Source organism: Carlito syrichta, unplaced genomic scaffold (assembly GCF_000164805.1).
Source record: "Carlito syrichta isolate Samal-C Ts95f unplaced genomic scaffold, Tarsius_syrichta-2.0.1 Scaffold313052, whole genome shotgun sequence".
Classification (NCBI taxonomy): Eukaryota; Metazoa; Chordata; class Mammalia; order Primates; family Tarsiidae; genus Carlito; species Carlito syrichta.
In genome coordinates this window covers 116,144-143,566 of record NW_007257148.1, presented here as the reverse complement: position 1 = coordinate 143,566, position 27,423 = coordinate 116,144, and the positions used below count along the sequence as shown (strand labels likewise).

Here is a 27,423-nt window from a genome sequence, read left to right as displayed (position 1 = left end):
AAGCAGAAAATATGATATTAATTAATCATTCTCACTTTTAAGGACTCTCTTATTACTCTCAGACTTATGATCAGAAATCACATATTCTCATGGTAAGTAGAAATTCTACATCCAGTTGTTTACAATTTACACAATAATTCCTCTGCATTAGTACAAATACTGAAGAATGAATGCAGCAAAAATACTTATTATTCTATGTGATATTCTTTAAGGATCAAACTATTTTACTTGGTTATTAGTGCTAATCAAGCCTAGTTTCTTGAAAGTCACTAATGCCCAGAATAAACAAATAGTAATCAATGGTTATATGGCAGTAAAATAAAACACAAAGTCAAAAGAGGCACAAAATATGGATAAAGAAGAGGAAAAATAGAAAAGCAGGTCACAGCACAATATGAGTACCAGGAGGAAAGGAAAGACACTGAATATACCCACCAAAAATGGACTATCTAACCAGTTTCAGCCTGAAATTCCTAAGTAGTAAGAATAATTTTGAATTTGCTAACAAAGCGTAAGATAAGATGAACAGGGAAGATTCATCCTTTTATGCCTTTTTAAGAGATCTTATGAGGAAAAATATCCCCCCCTGCAAGAGTATAAAAACTATTGCTATGGTACTTATATTTTCCAATTTTAAGCACTACAGAAGACTAAAATGCTAAAGCAAGCCATTATTTCTATTTCCTGAATGAGAAAATTATTAATTTTTCAGACTTACAGTGACTCAGGCTAGAAGCATAGAAGAGGTTAGGCAGAAATCAGCACTTAAGTAAGCAAATGGGCCCTGGAGCTCATGATTTTCTAAGCCATTTCTATCAGCTTTCACACAGTTTTTAGTACACTCATCTTCTAGGAGTGTTCCAGTCAGTGTGTCCTTTCTCAAGGGTGGTACCCAGAAACAAATATAACACCAAAGTGTGTTTAAGTGAGGGGTAAAGAAAAACCATCACCTGTTTTGTTCTGGATATTGGATTTCTATTACTGCTGTTTAAGATCAAATCATCTCCTTACTTCTATCAGGCTATTAGTCAACTGATGCCAAAGTAGTTTGCTCCTCTGCCAAGTGACTGACTTTTGCACAACAGGTACACAGTATACCCAATTCAAATTTATGCCTTGGCAAAATTATAGACAACATGCTACCACACTGATAAGAACTGTTCCCAAAGTTACAGAGTGGAAAAGAAAATTTTAAATGTTTGAAATTTGCTTTTATGTCTTCACTGGGTCTGGCCCACTCAATGGACGGATGCAAATGTCCAAATGAACTTCACCTCTATTACGTAAGCATCACACATTCAGTCACAATACAACCTGCTATCTAGTTCTGGTACTCACACATAATGTTCTACTGCTGAGTTTATTTATTATAACACAGGCTAAATATTCCTTATCTAGAATCTTTGGGACCAAAAGTATTTTAAATTTTGAAATATTTGCAGATATATATTTACTGGTTGAGCATCCCAAATCCAAAAAATGTGAAATCTGAAACACCCCAATGAGCATTTCCTTTGAGTGTCATATTGACACTTAAAAAGTCTTAGATTTTGGAGCATTTCAGTTTTCAGATTTGGAATGCTCAACCTGCAATGTAATTAAAAAAAAAAACAACAACATATAATGATCTTGTTTTACATAATACATAATTGTTCAGGAGATATTTGATAATATATAAAATAGGCTATGATTAGATAATATAAAGATGTCTCACAAAAAACACTGCCAATAAGATTAAATTATATAGCATACGAAAATAATAATACCACCATTACATGTCTTTTTAAAACTTAAAGGGCATGCTCTACTCCAGTCTTAAGTGTCTCTCATAAATAATTTCTCGAAGGCAGTGTCATGTATTCCCCACTCATTTTCTTCATATAAAGGATAGTTTCTTGGGTTCACAGTAAGTTCTCTTTTTATACTCTGAAATCCTAAAAACCCTAGAGTTCATTATAAACTAAAATACAATAAGTTTTTTCGTTCTTTATTTAAAAGATGAGTAAAAGACACTGTTATAATTTTACTCAAAAGAACTAGCAAAATTCTTTTTAGTAACTTTAAGCAAGAGATCCAAGCACCTGATAAAATAACTGTAAAAGAATATTAAAATAACATAGGAAAGGTGCAAAGGTGCAACCACTTGATCTCCTGCTTACTCAAATAACTTTTCTGTATTTAAAAAATAATTTTAAACTTTGATCAGATAATTACAATTTAAGTTTTATTTTCTTTCAGCTTATTTGGAAGATCTTAAATTCGAGAAAAATAAAAGTTTACTAGCAGACTAGCTAGATGTTCTTCCAGATAAACTTCAAAATGTCATGTTACAATATTTAAGCCTGAAGCTGTGGTTAAAAACAAAACCTATTTTTCTAAAGTGCTCTACATTATTATAAAATGTTGCTAACTGATCTGTAAGCAAATTAGCTGCAATTTAGAAAATATGTCCCAATTTAAAAGGTCATAACTAAATTCTCAGTTGCAAATAGCATAGGCGATTAGCAGTATGGTAGGTCTTTGAATGGTAGAATAGGATCTATAAAATACAAATACACAAAAGCAAGAAAGGGTGATGATTTTGATAGAATAAAATTCCAACAGCATAAAGAATATTCACAAATTATTTGAAGTCTTCTTTATATACTCTAATTCGGTTAATATGAATAAGGATTAAGAAAGAAAATCCCTACGTAAATAGTCTCTTTCTCAATTCAGAAGTGTCAGCTTTTCCTGACAAAAGATTCTAAGTCAAACGTAGACACAAGATCAAGTTAACTTCAAACAGAGCTTTCAGCTATCATTAAAAGGTAGGAACATTTAGAAGGTGTATCATGGTAAATGGGTATAACAAGTTAATCCTCTTATGTAAAAAATCACTACCTGAGAAAACTTCAAGTCCATCATTTGTTCATTTTAGCAACCAGAAAGTCTATTTAAATTTCAGGCTAGTTTTTGCCTAACAATAAAGGAGAGTCAATCTCTTTCTCTTATTCTTTTTTTTGAGTTAGAGTCTCACTCTGTAGGCCAAGCTGGAGTGCAGTGGCACATTCACGGGTACTACAGTCTTGACCTGCTGGGCTCAGGTGATCCTTCTGCCTCAGTCTTTTAAGTAGCTGGAACTACTGAAGTGCACCACCATGCCCAGCAAATTTTTTGATTTATTGTAGAAATGAGGTCTTGCCAAGTTGCCTAGGCTGGTCTTGAACCCCTGGACTCAGAAAATCCTCTTGCCTCCACCTCCCAAAGTGCTAGGATTACAGGTGTGAGCCACCGCGATTGGCTCATTCTCTTATTCTTTACAATGTTACTATTTTAGGCCATGAAACAAAAAAAGAAGAAAACAGTTACTTTTTAAAAACAGTTTTGGAAAAATAAAAGGTTGGGACTTTAATAGAAATATATTAAGAAAAAAGTTAAATAAGAAAAACATGATCATACCAAATGTAAATGTTCTCATACACTGCTGATAGATGTGTAAATTGATATATTCCTTTATGAAAGCAATTCGTCAAAAGGTTTCTAGAGTCATTAAATTATTTATGAACTTTGACACAGTAATTCTACTTCTAGAAATGTATGCTAAACAAATATTCTTAGAAATAAAAAAGGCCAGATATACAGTTGATTGCTGAACAACATGGGTTTAAACTGTGTAGGTCCACTTAAATGTGGATTTTTTTTTCAATACTAGAAAATATTTTGGAGATCTGTGACAATCTGAAAAAACTAGCAGACAAACCATAGCCTAGAAATTCCAAAAAAATTAAGAAAAAGTTAAGTTTGTCATGAATGCATAAAATATACGTAGATACTTGTCTATTTTATCATTTACTACCATAAAACATACACAAACCTATTATTAAAAGCTAAAATTCATCAAAACGTATGCACACACAGACCATACATGGCATTGTTTGCAGTTGAGAGAAATGTAAGGATGCAGTCAATACTAACTCATAATTGTACAAAATTGATTACAGTATATACTGTACTACTGTAATAATTTTGTAACCACTTCCTGTTGCATTGTGGTCAGCTCAGAGTTGCAAATATCCACTTAATTGCCATGTGATGCTAATCACCTCCATGTGAGCAGTTCAGTTGTCTTTATTCAATAAATTGTCTATCACAGTAAAATGTGATCTCTGATGGTTCTTGTGTATCTTTCATGGTGTTTAGTGCAATACTGTAAACCCTGAATAAGTCCATGGAACCCACATCAAGTGCCTCTAGTGATGCTGGAAGCGTGCCCAAGAAACAGAAAAGTCAAAACATTACAAGACAAAGTTAAATTGCTTCATATGTTCTATAGATTGAAGTCTGTGACTGCAGTTGCCCATCATTTTAGACACAATTCGTCTTGCAAACAGATGATATAAACTTACAGTATCAATAAATATGGTATAGTACTGTAAAATGTATTTTCTCTTCCTTGTGATTTTCTTAAAGCATTTTCTTTTCTCTAGCTTACTTAAAGAACACAGCACATAATACATATAATGTACAAAATATGTGTCTATCAACTGTTTATATTACTGTTAAGGTTTCCAGTCAACAACAGGCTATTAAGTAGTTACGTTTTGGGCGAATAAAAAATTATACTCAGATTTTCAACTATGCAGGGGACTGATGCCCCTAACCCTCATGTTGTTTAAGGGTCAACAGTGAATGAATGCGTCCCTTGAGCACAATCCAGACTAGGGAAAACCCACTGGAAACAACCCACTGAAAACAACCCGTTGATATATTTAAGAACATTATAATGCAGCCACTTGATGGAAATTTTATTCAGGCATTAAAGATAATGGATATGAAGACTAATGAAAAAAGTAAAATGTATTCTATAAAGTGTTAAACAAGAAGAGCAAGAGAGAAAACTAGTTATAATTCAAAAGTACATGCAATTATTTTTAGGGTATGTACAGAAAAAGGACAAATAAAAAATTAATGTACTATTATTAATTATACTAGGAAGGTAGGTGATTTTTAAAATCTTTTTTTTCCTAATTTTTTCTAAATGAAACTTGTACAGCAAATAAATTGAATTTAGGAAAAGAAAAAATAACTTGACTTGGAAGTAATCAAGAGAGGGAAAGCATAATCAAATTATTCCTAGAATACACTGATTCAAGTCACTATCATAGATTGAGTAAAAATCAGTTTATAGTAGATATATTTAAAGAAATGAAATATATTTGCTTAATGTGTGCAAAGGTCTTGTTATAAATCAACATGACCTAAAACGTTTCATTCGATGTAGTAGATGAGCAATCATTTTGCTATTTAAAAAATTTATCCATTAAAAAAAGACATATAATTTATCCATTAAAAAAACACATTTTGGGCTCGGTGGCTCAGCCTGTAATCCCACGCCTTTGGGAGGCTGAGGTGAGTGGATTGCCTGAGCCCGCGGGTTCGAGACCCGCCTGGGCAGCAAGACCTCATCTCTACAATAAATCAAAAAATCAGCCGGGTGTGGTAGCGCATGCCTGTAATTCCGGCTACTTGGAAGGCTGAGGCGGAAGGACCGCCAGAGCCCAGCGGGTCTAGGCTGCGGTGGCTGGGAGCGGCCACTGCACTCCACTCTGGGCGACAGAGTGAGACTCCAACTCAAAAAAAAAAAAAAAAAAAACACATTAAAATAGCTTCCTTATACTCTTTCATATGTACAATTAAATTACTTGGCAGTTTTTAATGATATATTTTCACAATGATCTTTATATATTATTAGATTCACAAAAACATCATTTTTCTTTTCTGTTTTCTACATGAAAAATGACTTAAAACACTGGACCATGAAAAGTTCTAAATGAAAATAACAGAAATAAATTATTTCATTCATGAGAACCAAAAATATAATATTAACCAGATATTAATAGTTCCCCCAAAACTGATGAGTAAACAAAACTAAGCACTTAGTACTATTCTTAATTAATAAAATAAGTTAATATGAAGTCATTTACTGTTTACCAGATATTATAACTAGATTTCTTATAAATACATATTCTAACTTAATATGCTCATTATTTGCCATAGGACTTACCACCTTAGGACCACATTATATATCCATTTTGCAAATTTATTTCTGACATTAAATACATTTCTTGAGACAAGAGTACTTTACTCATTGCTTACTTTTACCCTTCTTGGCACAAGGTTATACCAGATGCTTAATACATATCCAATAAGTTGAATTAATTATAGCCAGGGTGACTAGATTCTGATTTGTCCAAGATAGTCTTGGCTTTGTCACTGGTGCCACTATTTAAAAACAGTGTATTCTTTCACTTTTAAACTGCCCCATTTGTACAATAAATTACCTGATAACACTAACCACAGACAATTATAATTCTTTCTAAAATTGTCAGTATACTTTCCCAAGTACAAACAACAACTGGAGTAGGGCACTAAGCACCAACAGAGCGGCAGAGGTGAAAGAGCAGGTAAAAAGCAGAAACAGGCGGCACCACCGGATCCTGAAGTGCCTCACCACTTCCGTTGCTGGTCAATCTCAAGAGAAAGCAAACCGCACATTTAGAGATGTTCCAAAGACCAGTTCTACATTTAGACCAGCACTAAAGGGGCAGTAGTTTCTACCGAGGAGACAGGGATTTCCGAAAGCTTGTGCTACATCAGACCATACTAGCCAAAGGAAAAATGTAAAGCATCTGTGTACCCAGAGGCACCATTTTGAGCAGCATCCATTTTTTTAATGGTATATTAAAGTAGAGTTCATGTACTATTCTTCTCATTCTACAGAAGATTTTATAAGACCATACTTCAGAAAAAATAAGAAGTCATTAATAAGGTTTTATTTACCTCTGAAATAGAGTATTTCATTGATGTATAAGTACATTTAATTAAAATACATGTTTGTTAAGGGTTGAACTGTGTTACCCCCAAAACTCATACATTTAAGTCCTAACCTTGGTATATACAACTGTATTTGGAGAGACGATCTTCACAAAGGCAATTAAATTAAAATGAGGACATATAAGTCCTAACCCAATATGATGTCATTATAAGAAAAGGACACACAGAGGGAAGACTATGTGAAGACACAGCAAGAAGATGGCTATCTACAAGCCAGAGAGATACTCAGAAGAAACAAATCCTGCTGTCACTTTGATCTCAGACTCTAGACTCTAAAATTGTGAAAATAAATGTATGTTAAGTTACTCAGTCTGTGATACTTTGTTATGGCAGCCCCAGCAAACTAATACACATTTATAAATATATATGTGAAATTCAGAAGAAAAAAAAGATTTAAAAATGTAATACATATAGCATAGCTGTGTATAGATTTACGTTCTCTTCATTTCTAACCCAGTTGAGTTTTGACTTAAAGGTTAGACCCTCTCTTCATAATCTTGCTGTGAAATGGGGAACAGAAAATATGAGTATGCAGTTTCAGGTATAGATAATGAATTACTACCTCATAAATGATAGTACAATTTAACAATCAGAGCTGTATAATTTAGTTATCAAAGTTTTGTAATTCATTATGAGTTGCTTACCTGTTTTAATGTTTCTAATTAAAACTCATAATGCCCCCCAAAAATGTAAAACATCTTTAAAAAAAATTGTTTTTACTTTTTTTCAGAGATGGGGGTGGAGGGGTCTTGCTCTGTTGCCCAGGCTGGTCTTGAACTCCTGGACTCAAGTGATCCTCCCACCTCAGCCTACCAAAATGTTGGGATTACAGGTGTAAGCCACTTCACCTGGCCATAAAATATCTATTACAAATTTTAAAGTGTGCAATTTTTAAACTGCTGATTTTTTTTTCAAATAGAATTTCTTTAGGGGCAATATCAATGTTCAACAAGAGCCTAGTACTGTAATTTCAAACAGATAAAAATAAGTAGAATTTGATCTTGATGAACAAATACAAAACTCAAAATTTAAGCAAATACTGGATCTATATAAATTTCTAAATTTCCATAACTTCTCAGACTTCATCTTAATCTGTGTAACTCAGCAAATCAATATTTTGCAAATGATCGGTGGGTATTAGAAAATCATACATGGTAAGAAAACCCATTCAAAGGGCAAGAAAGGCCAATTAGATTTTAATGTAACAGAGTACAAAAAGTCCACTAATATGGTTTCAGACTCCACTGCAACTAACCTTAAATAAACTACAGTTTGTTGAGTTTGGGTGTAGTAGCAAAGACAACTATTCACAAGTATCTGAAAAAAGTTATTAAAATACTCTTCTCTTTCCCAATTACACATCATTGTGAGGCCAGTCTGTCTTCATATATGTCAAAAAAAACATCATGCTCCAAAAGACTGAAAGCAGAAACAGATGTGAGAGTACAATTAACTCCTTTTAAGTCAATCATTAAAGACGTTACAAGATTATAAAACAATGCTATTCTTCTCACTGATGTTTCTTTATTTTGAAAAATAAATTTTTCATGAAACTATGTTGTTATGTGTTGACATAAACATGCAATAGGTTCATTATTGTTGTTTTAAATTGAATGAATACATTTTAAAGCAATTACTCCACTTTAATTTCTAATACAGTAAATATTATATAGCTGCAGCCCATAGAAACAAAAAGTCTTCGAAGTCCTTGCTGTGAACTGAAATGTGTCCCCCCTCAAAACTCATATGTTGAAGCCCTGATTCCCAATGTGACTATATCTGGAGATAGAGCCTTTAAGGAGGAAGCTGAGGTTGAAAGAGGTCATGAGAGTGGGCCCCTAATCCAATAGGACTGATGCTCTTATTAGGAAGAGAAAGAGACAGCAGAGACCTCTCTCCTTCTTTGAACACTCACAAAAAAAAGGCCATGTGAAGACCAGCGAGAAGGTGGTCACCTACAAGCTAGGACGAGAGGCCTCACCAGGAACCAACCCTGTCAGCATGTTATCTTGGACTTCCAGCCTCCAGAACTATGAGGAAGTTGTCTGTTATTTAGGGCAGCCAGCAGTATTTTGTTATAGCAGCCCAAGCAGGTGAATACAGCCCTCAACCATTTTTAAAAGCCTAAGAGGGGTTCTAAGACCAAAAATTTTGAAAACCACTGAATTAGACAGTAACTATTTGGTTGTATAAATTAAAATATGTTTGTAAAAAATCTTACTTCATAGTTATCACTTGGAAAAGTAATCATAACTAGTCGAAACAGAAAGAAAAAGGTCATCTTTAAAATAACCTTATTTTCATTTGATGTATGTAATTATATACAATTTGAAAGCATATTTTAAAAAGTAAAACAAACTGTGAAAGAATTAGTAGCATTAGCAGGCTAGTGAGGCATCTGCTTTTCATTTTCAGGAAACCAGGCTTGCTGATGTGTTTTACCAGCACATACTAGCCCTGAGTGTATTTTTAAAGTTTATTAACTTTCTGAATACAAAGTCAGACACAAAAGAGCAAACTTTCAGTTTTGCTTCATGTGAGGAAAAATAACCAAACAAATTAAAAAGATGACACAAGGAAGTCAATCAATGAATTGATGAATACACTAAAGTGCAATTTTTTAACCAATAAAATTTATCAAGAATATAGGGAAAGAATAAACTAACAGTAAGAAAATCTATTTCAATATATGCAAAAATAAACATTTTTATACTCCTAGTAATTGCAATTAATAAGCAAAAATGTTAATAAACTGTGGAAGTCACCTAGAATGAAAATTTTAATAGTTACAGGACTTCAAGTAATTATTTACAAAAGCTCAGATAAGTGACAAAAATGCATTTACCTCAATAAGTTTCTGAATTTCATGGACACAAGTATGTTGCTTGGGTTGCTTTTAACGGCAAATAAATTGTTCACTCAGGTAAAACAGTTTTACGTAGAGTAGTACTCAGATCTAACAATCAAGCAAAGAGCTTAATTTCTAAGGCTCTAATCCTAGGGACAGCATTCAAAATTACATTTTAATAAATTTCATTTCATATAACATTGTATGGAAAGAAAATACTAATTCAACTTAAGCTAACTTTTCTCTTGGTTCAATGTTTGTATAAAAAAAATTATGCAGTCCGTTTGGAAAAGTATAATCAATCCATGGGCATGCAAGTATCAATTTTTATCTTATGAGAACTTCTCCATGTTCCAGTTACTTCATTCCTTATTACATGGTGCAAAAAGCAGTAATAATTTTTATAGCCAAATATCACTTTGTAAGATACCAGGTGGCTTTCAATATTTACCATATAAGTCATGCATGAAATTTAAACATTACAAAAAACGACTTACCAGTTGACACTCCTGAAATATGCACATTTTCAGAATGTTCTGCAAGAGCACCATTTCCTAAAATTAAACATAATGAATAAACTAATTTCCAAGATAAAATTTATAAAAATTTTTCAGATCCTCCCTTTAAAACAAAACTACACTGAGCTACTTTTAATATTTTGAAACTAAAGTTCTTTAAAATAATCTTCAAAACAATACTAAGTCCAAAATCATAATAGCAATAAGAAAAACAAAACATTTTTGAAATCACAACAATGTAATGTAATATATAAAGTGCAAATATATAGATCTGATTAACACCAGAAAGAATTTTCTATCAATTAATAATCAAAAGGGAACTCGGTATTACTATCAGAAAAAAAAGGACATAGCTTTTTAAAAAGAGCATTTTCCTAAGAGCATGTCCAATCACTTGCAAGCCAGTGTAATTACTGCTAGGGCCACACATGTTAGCACTAAAAAAAAAAAAAAAAAAAAAAAAAAAGTCTTGTATTGTCTTCTAAATCTTTCAACCTCTTCTCACCAACAACTCTCAACCAACAACGGTCTTAAGAGCAAGGAAAGAATTGTATCCTACTTCGGTAGTCTCTAATTTTTTACCTCATTCAACAGAGTTGGGCACACAAAAGCATAAATAATTTTTTGTCATCTAATAAAATAAAAATGTGATTTTAAAAGATTCTCATTTAAAATACCGAGGATGGCTACACCTTCAAATTAATGTAAGTAGTGCTTCTTCGGGTATCCATTTAAAAAATGTCATTTGTTTTATTATAAATTATTTCCACCTGTCTCTGTTCTTTCTTGTAAAAATTGCTCATTGTTAGTTCTAAAGTTTTGTCTCTCTCTCTCTTCCCATTAATTGGCTCTGGTATCACAACAGCTCAGCAGTCAGAGAAAGAATTCTCCTTGGAGTAGGGTAGGGGAGGAAAAGCTTAGAAGGCAAAAGAAGATTCTCTTCCATGGTTGAGTATTGAGAAAACAGTAAATATTGTAATAAACAATTTTTCTTTTACAACCACCACACTTCCATGATTGCTTGACTACTGAATAGCAGCTCCATTGCACTTAACTGTGGGAGACAGAATCTGTGCTAATATTATAGTTCACCATTGTATGCACACTTCTAGTACAGAGGAGGGGCACCAGAACACAAAGAGCTGATGGGTGAATAAATGGGGACGCCTCGATGATTAAAATGAAGTCATGCCCATGAAGCACTTGGTACAGTGCCTGGCACACAGCATTGAACAGGTACTCATTTTTGTAACTGTGTATATTATTATTACTGAAGAAAAAAATAAGCGATAAAATAATATTTCTAGTTCAACTACAGCTATATCCTTCAAAATGTAATATTTCCCTCAATTAAGAATGGTATGGTAGGAACAACAAAAAATATGTGTAAGCTATGTTATGTATAAAAATAAATGTGACTAGCTATTTTAATTACTATGCCTTAATACCACATAAGACACAATTTCTTTGTCCCAGCAATGTTAAATGTTATGTATATAAAACTGAAACGACTAGTCCCATTTCTTTACTATACACAACTTATAAAAATTAAGTAACAGAAATAACATATGAAACGGGTTCAATTAAACACCTAACAAAGTTTGCCAAAGGTCAGTACAAATTGCCTAAATCCTTGCTACTCATAAGTAAACCAGCAGAACTGGCCATCTTGGGAGCTTATTAGAAATGCAGAGACTCAGGCCCATCCCAGATTATTGATGATAATTTACATTTTAACAAGATCCTCTGTACTGCCAGTGATCTATGTGCATATTAAACTGGTAAAAATTTGGCTTCTACTTCCATATTATATACATAGGGTTTCCAATATTACTAAAGTAGCATATGAAATTATGCTCAGGAGAGTTTTAATAGTAGACTTTTTTTTTTTGATAGACAAGGTCTCATTATGCTGCCCATGGTGAACTAGAACTCCTGGGCTCAAGCGATACTCCAGTTTTGGGCTCCCAGTTTTGGGCGTGTGTCACTGAGTTCAGTTTAGATATATTTTATACATCAAATTTTTTTTCCAGTTCTGTAAATAGAATAAAGATAGGCAGAGGGGAAAAAAGTAGCATAATGTAATACTGAAGATTGTGGATTCTGGACTAGACTATTGCCAGGATTCTAATACCAGCACCATTACTTACTTGCTGTGTGATTTCGGGCAAGTTACCTAACCTCTCTGTACCTCAATTTCGTCTGTAAGTGAGAGATAATACTATCCAATAGGGCTTAGTAAAACTCTTTATAATAGATAAAAAAAAGTATTAATCTAAATCTACATCAACATGCACATGAATAAACAGACACAGTCTTATAATAAAATAATCAGTAAACTGGAATGATATAATTCTTTATGTACTAAGATGGAGAGATACATTAAAATAATATTTAGACTAACATTAACATATGATCTAATTTTAACTTTAAAATTATGCATGTATAGTTTATAATATGCAGATGTTACGCATGTCATATATGCTTGCATATACATTTACATGAACACTGATGAGTCTAAGGGTATATATACATATACACCAACTGGGGAGGAAAGCCTCTGGAAGTGGAATTAGAGAGGAGGACATTTTTTTTGTATACTTTTTTTTTTGAGTCAGAGTCTTACCCTGATGCCCAGGCTGGAGTGCAGTGGCACACTCATGGCCACCGCAGCCTTGACCTGCTGGGCTCAGGTGATCCTTCTTCCTCAGCCTTCCAAGTAGCTGGAACCACAGGCTGCGCCATCACACCCAGTTAATTTTTTTGTTTATCGTAGAGACGAGGTCTCAGCAAGTTGCCTAGGTTGGTCTTGAACTCCTTGGCTCAGACAATCCTCTTGCCTCCACTCCCAAAGTGCTGGGATTACGGGAGTGAGTCACCACGCCTGGCCCTGTTTTGTATACTTTAACAATGATTGAATGTCACAAACAGGCAGAAATTTCTTTAAAATTTGTTATTGGCCAGGCTCGGTGGCTCAGCCTATATAATCCCAGCACTTTGGGAGGCCGAGATGAGTGGACTGCCTGAGCCCATGGGTTCGAGACCAGCCTGGGCAACTTGGCAAGACCTTGTCTTTACAATAAATAAAAAAATTAGCCAGGTGTGGTACTGTACGCCTGTAGTTCCAGCTACTTGAAAGGCTGAGGCGGAAGAACTGCCAGAGTCCAGTAGGTCGACGATGGAGTAGCTGTAAGCGTGTCACTGCACTCTAGCCTGGGTGACAGAGTGAGATTCCAACTCAAAAAAAAAACCAACTTTTTAAAAATTTATGTTACCCAAAAAAGAAAGAAATAGATAAACAGAATATAGTTCATTCCCCACCATTCTGAATAAACAAATCTGATAAATATTGTACTAATTATAAAATATTATAATTTCATAAAAGCATTAAACACAATCCTATTTAGAAGTTAAAAATAAATCAATGATAATTTCTGTTAACATCAAATAACTATCTTTTTTTATTTTATTAGACGTTTCTGAGTCTGAATATCACCGAAATGGGCTACTTAATTTATGTGTGCTGTCATTCTAAAAAATATTTTCACAAAGATGTCACTTATATAACACAATTATTTCCAAGTTACAAGCATACAGCCCGAAGAAAATTGCTTTGCTGATACAAAGCAAATTACATTCTCCCTAAAGCTGCTCTCCCAACCCCCCAGAAAATAAAATCTCATATGTATGAATAAGTACACTTACCACTCTCCCTTCTATAACTGCAGTACTCCAATGCAGCCATTTTAGATATTTTTGCAGAAGGCACCCTTAAGAAGGTAAAAAATACTGAAAAAATGCAGTCTGATAAAACATTACTTCTATAATTATATATTTACCTAGATAATGCCTAAAAAAACAGCTTTTCAAGTAAGACAGTTTCATTATTACTTAATTCAGAAAAAAATTTTTAGGACATTAATTTTTTTATCCCACTAACTAAATACCATGAGGTGATCGACTGTTCCCATTTATTACTCTTCTCTAGTTTTGACTGCAATATGAGAGAACTGATGGAAAGAGAGGCTGTTTTAGGAAAAAAGCTACAGAGCAATGATAAAGAGTTTGATTTCTGGAACCAGACTCCTGTAATCAAACCCCAGTTCCACTATTTATAGTCATGAACCTTAATTAAACTACTTCTAAGATTTGGTTTGCTCACCTGTATAACGGGGATGTCATCATGAGAGAATGTCTAAATTTAAGGTCTCTGCATCCCTGCTGCTTTTGTATCTTTCTTTCTGTTCTCTCTTATTTTTGTTCGTCCTACTTAAGAACTAAGGTTCTTAAAGAATAGCTAATAAATGCATCTAAGATTTGACAGATATACCAGTCAAATCCCAAGTGTTTTGCAAGTATACCCTCATCTAATCCTTAAAACAATGGTTCATTTTATAGACAAACCAAAACTTTTAGCAGTTTGGTAATTTTTTCAAAGAGGCAGTAATCGAATGGACTGAACATTCAAATCCACAGTCATTATGAAGTTTGTGTTCCAGCCGGGCTTGGTGGCTCAGCCTGTAATCCTGAGCCTTGGGAGGCTGAGGTGAGTGGAATGCCTCAGCCCACGGGTTCGAGACCCGCCTGGGCAACTTGGCGAGACCTCATTTCTACAATAAACCAAAAATTAGCCGGGTGTGGTAGTGCGTGCCTGTAGTTCCAGCTACTTGGAAGGCTGAAGCGGAAGGATCACCTGAGCCGAGGAGGTTGAGGCTGCGATGAGCCATCATCAGGCCCCTGCATTCCAGTCTGGGTGACAGAGTGAGACTCCAACTTAAAAAAAAAAAAAAAAAGTTTGTGTTCCTCACTTCTTAAAAAGAATTTGGGTTAAATATAAATTCACATGGCATTAAGAAGTTTGTATTTCTTACTTCTTAAAAAAAACTTTCAGGCATGAATATATTTCTTGCTTATAAAAGAAATAGTGCTTAGCTTTCAGAATCAAAACCCACAAGTCACAGTGATTCCAATTTCTATGGAGAAAAACACTGGTTTAAAAGTTAAATGACTGTCAGCTACTAGTAACTAAAATGCTCAGCATCCTACAATTTCTTTTCCATTATGCAACGAAAGTGGTTATCAAACATAAAAACACAAATCGAAGAAGCAAACGTGGTTCCTATTTTACTCTACTAAAGGAAAAAGTCTATAATCCTAACAGGGTTTGCCAAGCTCTCCACAGCATGACTCTTCATAGCTACTTCCAAAGTTTCATCTCTTGTGGTATACTTTTCCATTCTATCTCTTCTTTCCAGTAATGGTTTTCTTTTAGGAAAGTATCAGCTGCCTCTCATGCCTTTGGACTTCCCTTTAACATGATTTCTTTTTTTTTCAATTTAAATTTTATTTTAGATTCAACACATACATGTGCAGGTTTGTTACATGAGTACACTAAGTGATGGTGAGGTTTGGACTTGTGTTGAGCCCATCCCCCAAGTGTTGAGCATGGTACCCAATGGGTAGTTTTTTAACCCTTACCCTACTCTTGCCTCCCCCTATAGGAGTCCTCAGTGTCTGCTTCAACATTGTACCTTTAGAGAGGTATCTCTTGATTCTCCCACACTAGGTTAGGTCATTCTGTTACAGGCTCCTATCGTATCCATGTACTGTCACTTTTTGAAAATGTGTCACACTTGTATTATGTGTTTAATGCCTATATTCCCAACTAGTCCTCAACCTTGGTGTGGTCAGGGGAGGAGTGAGGAAACACAGCTGGGTTTTGTTTCACAACCCCAGTGACTAGTACTAACACATAATATAATAGACAATACTTAGTCCATATTTGTTCAATGAATGAATGGTAAGCTGATACAGAAGAAGCATGCATAGTTCTTGCTCCCATAGGGTTGACAATCCATTGAGAGAATAAATAAAAATATTTAAAACAGAGGCAAACAATATAAAACAAAATAAAATTAGCAAATTTCTTATTCAAGAGGGAAACACTAGCGGCTTTTCTACTAAAAACAGAAATGATGACAGGAGCGGCCACTATAGTTACTAATATCAGTCAAGGCATTTTAGATAAAAATTGTTTAAAAAAAAGAGGGGGGGAGTAAAACTCTATCTCAGATGATATGGTTGTAGATCTATCTGGAAAATCCGAGACAGTCAATAGAAAAATATCTATAAACAACAGAAAATTTTAATAAAGTAGTAGGATATAAAATAAGCTTGCAGAAAAAAAAAAAACACTTTCATAAATACAAAGAATAACAATCATACAGCGGAAGGGAAGACTCCATTTTAAGTAGTAACAACAAAAAAATTTTTTTTTTAACTCAGAACTTCTACTGCTGGTCATAACAGAGAAATTAGTAATAGACCAGCAAGTCTGCTGTGAATAACTAAAAAACCTGGGGAAAAATATTAAGAAAAAAATCAGATACTACAACAGGCAATGTAAGATTGTGATTCCTGGGAAAAAGAAAAGAAATTAAGGTGAGCCCTATTACTGCACTGGCTTTCTGCCTGGAGACTTCCTGGACTCTGGTATACTGAGGGAAAACCCAAACAGAACATGGAGAGCATATTATCTTGAGGAGATAGAGACTGGAGTTTGGAGGGGCTGAGACAGCAAAAATGTAAAGAGTACTAGGGAGGGAGAAACTGCAAACGAAAAAGAAAGCCCTTCAAAATTTCAAAATTCTGCATCAAGGCCCTAGCCTTATGCTGAATATCAAGTGGTACATGTGTGAGATAAGCCTGAACAAGGACAAAGAACAATTACTGGAAGCTGGAGGCTTGAACACTTCCATCCCACAAAGTATATGCTAAAATTCTGACCACAAGAGTAGAAGAACTCCAAAGTGCGGAGATCTTGATGAACATGTGGGTATTACCCGCAGATCAGTAAGTTCAACCACATCTTAGGAGTAGGGTTAATTTAGCTCCAAAGTGAAGCTTACTCTGTAACTCACCTAACAAAGCTTTAAAACAAGATTCAAGTGAAACTCTTAATTGCTGGTGGAAGTATAGCACAACTACTCTGGCAAACAGTTTCTTTTTAAGATGAACATATGCTTATATGACCTTACAATTCTACACCCAGGTAAGAGAAATGAAAACATACCAAAAAGACAAAAAGGAATTCCAAAAACACATGGAGCAAAAGAGGAAACAGAAAAGAACTCTATTCTGATTCTATCATATACAGTTCTAGAACAGAAAACACATGGTAGATGTGAATGGCTTATAAAGAGCATGAAAGAACTTTTGAAGTGTATCTTGATTGGGGTGTGTTACATGGGTGTATATATCTGCCAAAAGTCACCAAAATGTAACCACAAAATGGGTACATTTCATATAGTATGCAAATTACACCTTAATAAAGTTGATTTAAAAAAAAAAAAAAAGCCAAGAGGCAGACAGGTTGCACTTCAGGCAGGATTTGATTCGGGGACCTAGCCTTCCTCTCTCCCTGAATCTCTTGGCCGTGCGCTGGCTTCCTTATCAACTCAACAAAATGGTTGTCCCAGTTCTAGGCATCACAGTTAGAGGAAGAAAGAGTGTTTGCATCCCATCACTTGCAACCAAAAGCCTTGATATTTATTTTGCTTAGAATAGCTTAAGTCAGCCGGGTTTGGTGGCTCAGCCTGTAATCCCGTGCTTTGGGAGGCTGAGGTGAGTGGATTGCCTGAGCCCGCGGGTTCAAGACACGCCCGGGCAATAGGCAAGACCTCATCTCTACAATAAATAAAAAAATTAGCCAGGTGTGGTAGCGCACGCCTGTAGTTCCAGCTACTTGGAAGACTGAGGCAGAAGGATCGCTGAAGCCCAGCAGGTCAAGGCTGTGGTGGCCAGGAGCGTGCCACTGCACTCCCATCTGGGCAACAGAGTGAGACTCCAACTCAAAAATAATAATAATAATAATAACAATAGCTTAAGTCATATGCCCACCCTGTCAAGGAAAACAAAATGGAATAGGATGAATGGCACAGGTCTAGGGGCAAGGTGGTGAATTAATTTTTCTGCAGTATATGAGGGCATTGTTAAAAAGAAGAAAAGGATAACTGGATGATAGGCAAGCAATGAACAACTACCACAACATTTTTCCTTCCAAATAAAGTCCAATGCTTTTCCCTGCATTCATGATCTACATAGTCTAGGCTCCAAATATCCTTGTCAAATTTAAGTTTCCCTACTCCATTATGTGCCAAACACGAGTCTTCCATTTTGTATACAACAAACAAAAAAACCCAACACCACTACCACCACCACAACACAAATCTTTTTCTTCCTGTATTGTCACTTACGAAATTTTTAGACACATTTCAAGGCCCAATTAAATGTTAACTTAGCCAAAAAGCTTCTGGAGATCACCTTAATCATAAGTGACTCTTTTCAACTCTTTGCTGAGCATTCTGCATCCTTTAATGAATGAATGGATCCAGGCACCTACGTCACATCAATAGCTGCTAAACATAAGAAAAAGGTAATGAGACATCATGTGCTTCCAAATGGGAGAACACACAAAAAAGAGGAAGCTAAATTTGATCAAGCCTCTCTGTAAAGCAGTATTGTCCAACAGAACTTTCTACAATGATGGAAATGTTCTATCCAAGGTACTGTCCAATATAGTAGTCATTAGCCTCATTTGATTATTTAAAATGATGCTAGGGTACTTTAGCAACTACATATTTTATTTTATTATAATTAATTTAACTTTAAAAAAGTTCCTGTGGCTAGTGGCTACTGTATTAGACAGCATAGTTCTAAAGCCAATTACCAATTTACAGGAAAGGTAAAAGACAGGAACATTTTAAATCATCCTATAGAGGTACACTTAGCAAACTCCAGACTGAAAAATTCTTAAGAATAGTTTCTTCAACAAACACAGTGTAAAGTTAAAAAAGAAAAAGGTGTGGAGAAGCCTACAGACTGAAAAAGGTTAAAAGGAAGTATCAAGTAATTACAAAGTACAGACCTTATTTGGATTCTGATTCATAAACAAACACTTGTGACATTCATGAGACAACTATAAATTTGAACCAAACTGGTTTTATAAAATTGAGGAAAAATTAACAATCATTCCTGAGATCATGGCATGGCACTTTATTTAAAAAGAAAGCATCCTTGTCTGCTAAAGATGCACTCTAAAATATCAATGGGTGAAATGATGTCTGGTATTTTCTTCAAATAATACAGGGAAGGAAGAATTTAATAAGCTATTAATGAGATAGGATTTGTTTGGGGTTAACAGTTGTTGGGGCCTGGGTATTGGGTATTTAGAGGTTCATTATCCTATTCTATCTACTTTCACAAATATTTGAAATTCATCGTAACAAGAAATTTTAAAAATGAAAAAATAAAACACTGATAGCATATCATCTATTTATACAATACATAAAATGCTATGGATGTGAAACTGTGCCAATGACTTATGTATCCTAAAACATGTAGGTGTCTTAATATCAGGATTTATTATCATATGCATTGTTTTATTCCCCTCAGTATTTTAGTCTAGTATCCATATATGCCAACTGTGCAAGTTAAAACATTTCTGTAATTTATTATAATTTTAAATTTATTTCTTATTTAGTTTTATGGTAAGGCAGCATTGTGAGAAACCTTATAGATAATGTTAAACCATGTGAGAAAAAAAAATGAGAGAAAAAGGCTCAGAACTCAGGTTCTAGATCCTCAAATCTGATTATGCTGTAGCCTGACAATCACCTTTATTTGTGAAGACATACATGAAGAAAATGAAGTCAGGCAAATACATTTCTTTTTACTACCTATAAGGCTCTTACCCTTAACTCTAATATGGTTTGCCAGAAAGGCAGGCTTGAGAGTGGAGGGCTCATTTTGCCTAGATTACATGTCAGCAGGTCTAAGAACTAGAATCCAAGCATGCAGAGTGGCCATGTTCTCATTTCTCATAACCACCAGTGAATCTTGGCCTTCTGTTAAATAAGGTCAAACGGGCGGGCCCTGATGCAAGAAGACTGGTGTCCTCTTAGAAGAGGAAGATATACCAGGGGTATCTCTATCCACACATGCACAAAGAAGAGGCCATGAGAGGACACAGTAAGGACACTGCAAGCCAGGAGACATTGCACCAGAAACCAACCCTGGCAGCACCTAGATCCATTAACTTCAATGGTACAGTTTGATGACTCCTGCAAATACACACAGTACTGCAACCACCACTACAGTCAAGACACAGAACATTTCCATCACTCTAAAAAGCTCTCTGGTTCCCCCTTTGTAGTCAACCCCCTTCCCACATCCTTAAACTCAGATAACCATTGATCACAGTCAGTCAACATTTAATAAGCACTATGCACTGTACTGAGCTCATGATGCATTATCAAACCTCCCTCCTAAAGTTGTAAGAATGGATACTAAGAACCTCATATTATGGATGAGGAAACAGAATCAAGGTAAAGAACTCACCCAAGATTCTATGGCTAGTAAGTACTAGTAGGGACAGACTCAAACCCAGATTTACCCAATTTCAACATTAAAAATTAAGTTTTCATTTTCTTGACTTCTTTGGGAAAAAAATGTGCGTAGTATCTGTCTACGCACATTTCCTCATGCACACATAAGCTGGATCTGTGGCTGATCTCTTTAGAAGCAGGTGCCCAAAGCCCACCACCTTCTATTGCCATTCTGAACCTGACAACAGGCCTTCTTCATTCGTGTTACCTTCCTGGCATTTGAACTGGTGATCTCTGTTATTATTTTGTAAGACCATTTTTAAAAATAAAGAAATGAGAAACAATAAAGCAGCCAAATTACACATGCAGAAAAACATGCAAGTACATATAGTATATGAGGTCTGACAATTAAGTTTGCGAACTCATCCTAGAAAAGGTGCTACATATCTCATTGCTGAATATCACTATGGTCACCTTTGAAGAACTCGTTTGGAAGCTATGCACCAATGCCAGCACCTCGTTCACCCATCAAAGCAATTTGGAAACTCTCTGGAATGGCCACCAGAGCTCTCGTATGTCTTCCTTTCAATATTTCCTTTATCTTTAGGTAAGAAAAAAGTCATGGGGGGCTGATTAGGTAAGTAGGGAGGGTATTCCAATACAGTTATTTGTTCACTGGCTAAAAACTCCCTCACAGACAGTGCTGTGTGAACTTGTGCATTGTCATGATACAAGACCTCCCTTGGGACCATTTTTACACACAACTTTCTCATGCCAAGATTTTCAGTTAAGATATTCCTGTTTCTCTATCGATGTTTATTTGTTCTGCTATGCTTCACACAGCTGATGATTTTGACACACAATTCGATGAATTTGTGCAATGTTTGTTACTGGCCATCCTGAGCTCTCTTCATCAGTGAGGCTTTCTCTCCCCTCAGAAGAATGTTTGTATACTACTGTTTTCTACATGGCATTATCCCCACACTTAGACTACCATGTCCCTAGTTTCACTTCCACTCTTGCTAAGTTTAACGAGAAATTTAATGTTTGTTCGTTGCTCTAATTCAAGCTCCAACATTCTCATGACGACAGCTCTGATGGCCATTCTAGAAAAAAGAGCTCCAAAATTGCTTTTATGGTAGACTAGGTGCTGACATCAGTGCAGTTTCCCAAGCGAGTACTTTAAAGGTGACTGTAGTGATATTCGGCAATAAGGCATGTGGCACTTTTTCTAGGATGAGTTTGCAACCTTAATTGTCAGATCTCGTATACTAAACTGCTAATGCCTAACTCACCCCCAAGAGAGGGAGGAGGCACAAATGATTCCCTTTTGTTCTTTATACATTTCTATAATGTTTGACTTGTTAAAGCATATATTACTTCTGTAATTAATGTGTACTGAATATACGTACTAGAACGCTACCTTCTGAAAAAAATACAACAAAATTCAATAGCTATATAATTTCAAGCTTTTCTTTACAACATTATAATAAAAACATGATTACAGGTGATGTCTTTTTTCTTAATATTGACAAAATGATAAAAGAACTATCATTTAATATAATTAAAACATACCCATTACCCTCTTCTACAGCAACAAGTCACCGAAAAAATGTTCTTATATGTGAAATCCAATGATGAAAAGATGAATATGTGGCTATAACTTTCCTATTCTTGCTAACATCACATGTCATCTATGTACAGACTAACGCAAGCAAGGTGCTGACTTTTGTAATGACAACAAAGATAAATAATTTTAATGTATTAGGCTGCAGAAAAATAGCCTTTTCGAATTATAAAGAAAGTAAAATTTAAAAATCAGTCTAAGATTTTTTTTTTTGAGTTGGAGTCTCCCTCTGTTACCCAGGCTGGAGTGCAGTTGCATGATCACAGCTCACCACAGCCTTGACCTCCTGGGCTCAGGTCATCCTTTTGCCTCAGTGTCCCAAGTAAGCTGAAACTATAGGTGTGTGCCACTATGCTTTGCTAGTTTTTTAATTTTTTTGTAGAGACAAGGTCTTCATATGTTGCCCAGGCTGGTCTCAATTTCCTGGGCTCAGGTGATCCTTCTATCCTGATCTTCCAAAGTGCTAGGATTACAGGTGTGAGCTACCATGTCTAGTGTGTTTTTAAAGTATACTTTTAACAACATTTAAAATAAATTACTAAGTTATTAAAATCAGTTAATTATATTTGTAAAGTGAAGTTCTTCTTGATCTTAATCCTGTGTTTTCTTTTTTTGCAAGTACCCTATTGTTGTTTCTTTCTACCTGCATTATTTATAAAAGAAATCAAGTAGTTTGTTTCTACTTCTAGCACAATTTATGACCAGAGAACATGAAGTTATGAATGGTAAGTATGCCACTGATAAAAGGATGGTTCTCATTTCTACACTATTGGTGGGAGCATAAACTAGTTCAACCTCTGTGGAAATCAGTGTGGCAATTTCTAAAAGTTCTAAACATCAACCTTCCATATGACCCCGCAGTCTCCCTACTGGGAATATACCCAGAAGAACTCAGGTCACTCTATAAAAAAGATACTTGCACACGTATGTTTATTGCAGCATTGTTCACAATAGCAAGAACATGGAACCAACCGTGCTGCCCATCAAAAGAGGACTGGATAAAAAAAAATGTGGTCATATACACAATGGAATACTATGCAGCCATAAAGAAGAACAAAATTATGAACTTGGCAGCAAGCTGGATGGAGTAAGAGTTTATAATACTGAGTGATCTCTCACAGAAACAAAGAGCTGAGTATCATATGTTCTCACTCATAAGTGGACCTTGAACAATTACCATGTTACTATAAGAAAAGGATTGAAAGTGGTGGGAAACTGCGGGGAGGAAGGTGAGGGGGTGAGATTGACAGTAGTTGATATCTACCTGGGAAGGGGGGGCACACCTCATCGATAAGGGTACCTGCACGGTGAATATTTGTATACCTAGCCCTGAACTGTACCCCACAATTTTAAATACAATTTAAATACAATTTTAAAAGAGGAAAAGAAAAGATGGTGCTCAAATTTATCAGGGGCTCTAAAATAGGAGCCAAGTACATACTAGGTCTAAGATCACTCTGAATCCTGGAGTCATTCATTAGCCCTTCTCTTTGCCTCACATTTAGATCTTTTCAAATTCTTTTGTCTTCTCTTAAATATGTAATCAGGTATTTCTTGTCCATAAAAAAACAAAAACACTACTTGCTTGCTGATGCACCCCTCTTTCCACTTTTCCATCTTGGTCTTTCCTTTCTCCACCAAAGTTTTTGAAAGAATCTACGCTCCCTAATGTAGCTTTCCTTACCTATCATTTGCTCCTGAGACCTACTCAGTCTAGCTTTTGCCCCTAGCATTTTCCTGAAACTCATGTAGCAAAGGACACCAACAAACTACCTATGAAACAGTCTATTCTCAAAAATATCAACACTGAACCCAATTTTCCTACAGTTGGAGAATACCATATAACTAATATGAGGAACAGTATCACTGTAAATTCAGTTTCAATTAATCTGGATACTCAACCTTTTAAAAATGACTCAACTCTGTCTCCAGTTCCCTTGAAAACTCTATCAGCAGTTCATTATTCTTTTCAAGCTTCCAACCAATTTCCTCAACCAATATTCTTAGTAAATTACCTCCCTGCTAACTATTCAGGGATCTGTTGGCATATTATCCTCTCCCTGTCTAGAAACTCTACTTCCAACATATATCAAAGGCCCAAGTACTCCATGTTAATAACTATCACATTTCTACCTCCAATCTGAAACTTTCTCCTGAGGTGCAAATTTTTATTTGACTTTTGGTAGTCAATGCGCACTTACCTTGTGCCAGTCATTATGGCTGGTACTTTTCATATACTATTACTAATTCTTACAGTAGCCATATAAAACAGATACTATGCCAAATTTACATGCAGAGAAACTGAGACTCAGAGAAATTAAGAGACTAGCTCAGGGCCACACAACTGGTAAGTGGCACTGCCGAGATTTAGGCAGATTTATCTAGCTCAAAGCCTGAAACAATAACAGTGGTTAATATAAGTATGTGCTGTGTGCCAGATGATGGTCTAACAAATTTCTATGCTTCAGTACATTTACTCTTCACACTCACCTTATGAAAGAGTTGCTATTACTATTTCTACCTAGAGATTGTTTTTTAACTTTCTATTATACAGTTTTGCCTGAATATTCTTGGTATCTCAAACTCAGTAAGTGCAAGACTGAACTTTATCTCCCCTCAGTCTGTTCCTCCTCTATGTTCCTTACTTTGGTGAATGACACCAACATCTCCCAGTTGTCCAAGTAGAAACCTGGAAGTCATTCCAGATTCTTACCATCCCTTCCTTCTCTTCATGCATATTAATTCTCTTGATTCTTTCCTACCCTTCTGCTATTTCCTTATTTCAAGTCCTTGATATTTCTTTCCTGTATTACTGCATTAAATATAAGCTTCATGAGGACAGAAGCAAAGAATAGTGCCTGGCTCATATTAAACAGCTAAGGGACATTAGCTGAACGTATAAATAAATGAATTAGCTCGCAAGCTGGCCCTCCTACTTTTGGTCTTGCAGCTCTTTGATCCTCTGCACTGCTCTCTCATTCTCTGCATTAATACCAGAGATCCTTTTTAAAGGCATATCTGATATTAATCTTCAGCTTATAAAACCAACCGAGTCAACTCCTTCCACATGTTAAGAGTCTCCAGGGCCCACAATAATCTGGTTCTTCCCTATCTCTTCATCCATAACTTTTGTTACTCCTTTCCTGCTTTTACCTTATACACATACATTCTGGTTTCAGCCCTGAAGTACATACAGTTTCTGAAATCGTCATGTTTTTGAACATGATGCTCCCTCTCCCCGAAACAGTCTAATGCATCACCATCAGTTACCCCCTTAACTCTTTCAATCCTGTTCAGGAAAGACATCTCTATCCATCTTTGGACAAATTAGCGGTCCTCCTTGATGTTCCCATACTACCTCCTATTAGTACGTACTGAGTTACAAACACTGTCCTTATTACCACCACTGTCCTTACCAGCTTTTGGGTCATTAATCTAATTGTTAGTCTCTAACACCAAATCTTGAGTGCCTTAAGGGCAAAGAAAGTCCCCATTCTTTCTTCTCGCCTTCCTTGGTTTTTTATTCTCTTTCTCCCTGTTTTGCTATTGCCCAGCAATATCTTCCAGTTTCTGACACCAAATAAGATCTCAGCAAATGTTTGTAGATTTAATGAATTAAAATGATCAGATTTTGGGTAGGCATGACACATCTTCTGCATAGTTAATAATTTAGTTTCCTATGTTATAGTTTGTTAGGGTAAGAGGAAAGACGAAAAAGGATAGGGTAAGTATAAAGAGAAAGCTAGTCATTCTCTTATGAGTGAGGGAAAGTAGAAAGCCACAGAGAGATCCAACAATTCACTTGGATAAGAGGCTGTAAAGTTCTTATCACTGTCTTTCAAAATGTAAAATATTTGGTAAATGACTGTTCAAAGATCTTGAGCAGCTTTGCCTTTAGATTATAAGGGACTCTGGTCTGCGTTAGCTTTAGAACTTCTAGGAAGGAGGGGCGATGGAGGAGAGGCATCAAGAATAAGGTATGATGTTTTTAACCATGTTTGATCTTCAGCGACTCCTCTTATAATTGTTTAAATAAATATTTTTTTCTTCTCTCAGCAAATAGCTAGCTTTTTACTTACCTCTACTGAAGCTCACCTCATAACTTACCTACTCTCTCACAGAACCTTAAAATACTATCTTACAGTTTAATCTGCTAACTTGGCATCTTCCTATGGAAGCATCTCACGTGAAGTTGAGGATTATCCTTGTTCACAAAATCGTTAAAAATTATCCAATGTAAACATATCTATGTATGCTATAGAGGTATGTTTCCATAAGTGAAAGATTAAAAAAATTTACTTATATATATTTGTTATATATTACTGTACTTTCACAGATTTTAATTTACTTAGTCAATAGAACAAATATTTGAGATACATACTATCTCCAATTTACAAATGAAAAAACAACACTTTAGAAATTATACTAATATCCAAACTTAGGGTCTGTCTTTTTACAAAGACCACACATTAGTTCCTCACTATACCTTCCAAAATATAAACAGGTCTTATTTTGGTTAATAATTTCATAATTTCCAAAACATACATATCCTTTACTTTTAAACAATTCCCAGAGTAACTGATATTCCCCCTTTTAAAACCCAGGAAGTTGAGACTCAACAATTAAGCTGGCAGGACTAAAACTCAAAGCTACTGAGGAACAGAATCAAGTATTAAATACTGGTCTCTTCTGCCACCAACCCCAGAAGATGTAGATTTGTTCTTCATAGGCATCCCTCAGTCAATCATGTCTAGATATAGCAGAGTAGGAGAAAACCAAGGGTATGTTCACATTGACAAAGAATCCAAGGAATCATAGCATTTAAAAACCATAAGTTGGTAGTTGTCAAAGCAACTGAGAAGGCAATACTACAGTTTACTATATGATGATGTATATGATGGCATGATGATACAATGGATAAGTATACCAGCCTCAACATCAAAGAGTACTGAGCTTGACTTCTGCCTTTGCTACATTTTTTCTTTTTTGTGGTATGTTAAAGTAAATGTCACATATCATTTCACCTCTATACACTTCAACATACATATCACTAAAAATATAGATATTCTCTATCTTTAGTGCTATTATTTAAAATTAGTAATAAATTGTGATATCATTTAACATAGCCAGGCCATACATAATCAGATGCAGATACATACATAAGCAGGA

At 35.2% G+C, this 27,423-nt stretch overlaps 1 protein-coding gene across 2 annotated transcripts in view; it reads right to left on the bottom strand.

Moving 5' to 3' along the window:
- LRP12 (LDL receptor related protein 12) overlaps positions 1–27,423 on the bottom strand; it is an 82,622-nt gene that overhangs the window by 27,855 nt on the left and 27,344 nt on the right. Inside the window, exon 2 of one of the 2 annotated variants that reach the window (XM_008070127.1) lies at positions 10,222–10,278. The exons of the other annotated variant lie outside the window; for it this stretch is intronic. Within the exon in view, the coding sequence (XP_008068318.1) occupies positions 10,222–10,278 (57 nt within the window). The remainder of the gene's footprint in view (positions 1–10,221; positions 10,279–27,423) is intronic. 2 annotated transcript variants of the gene reach the window in all.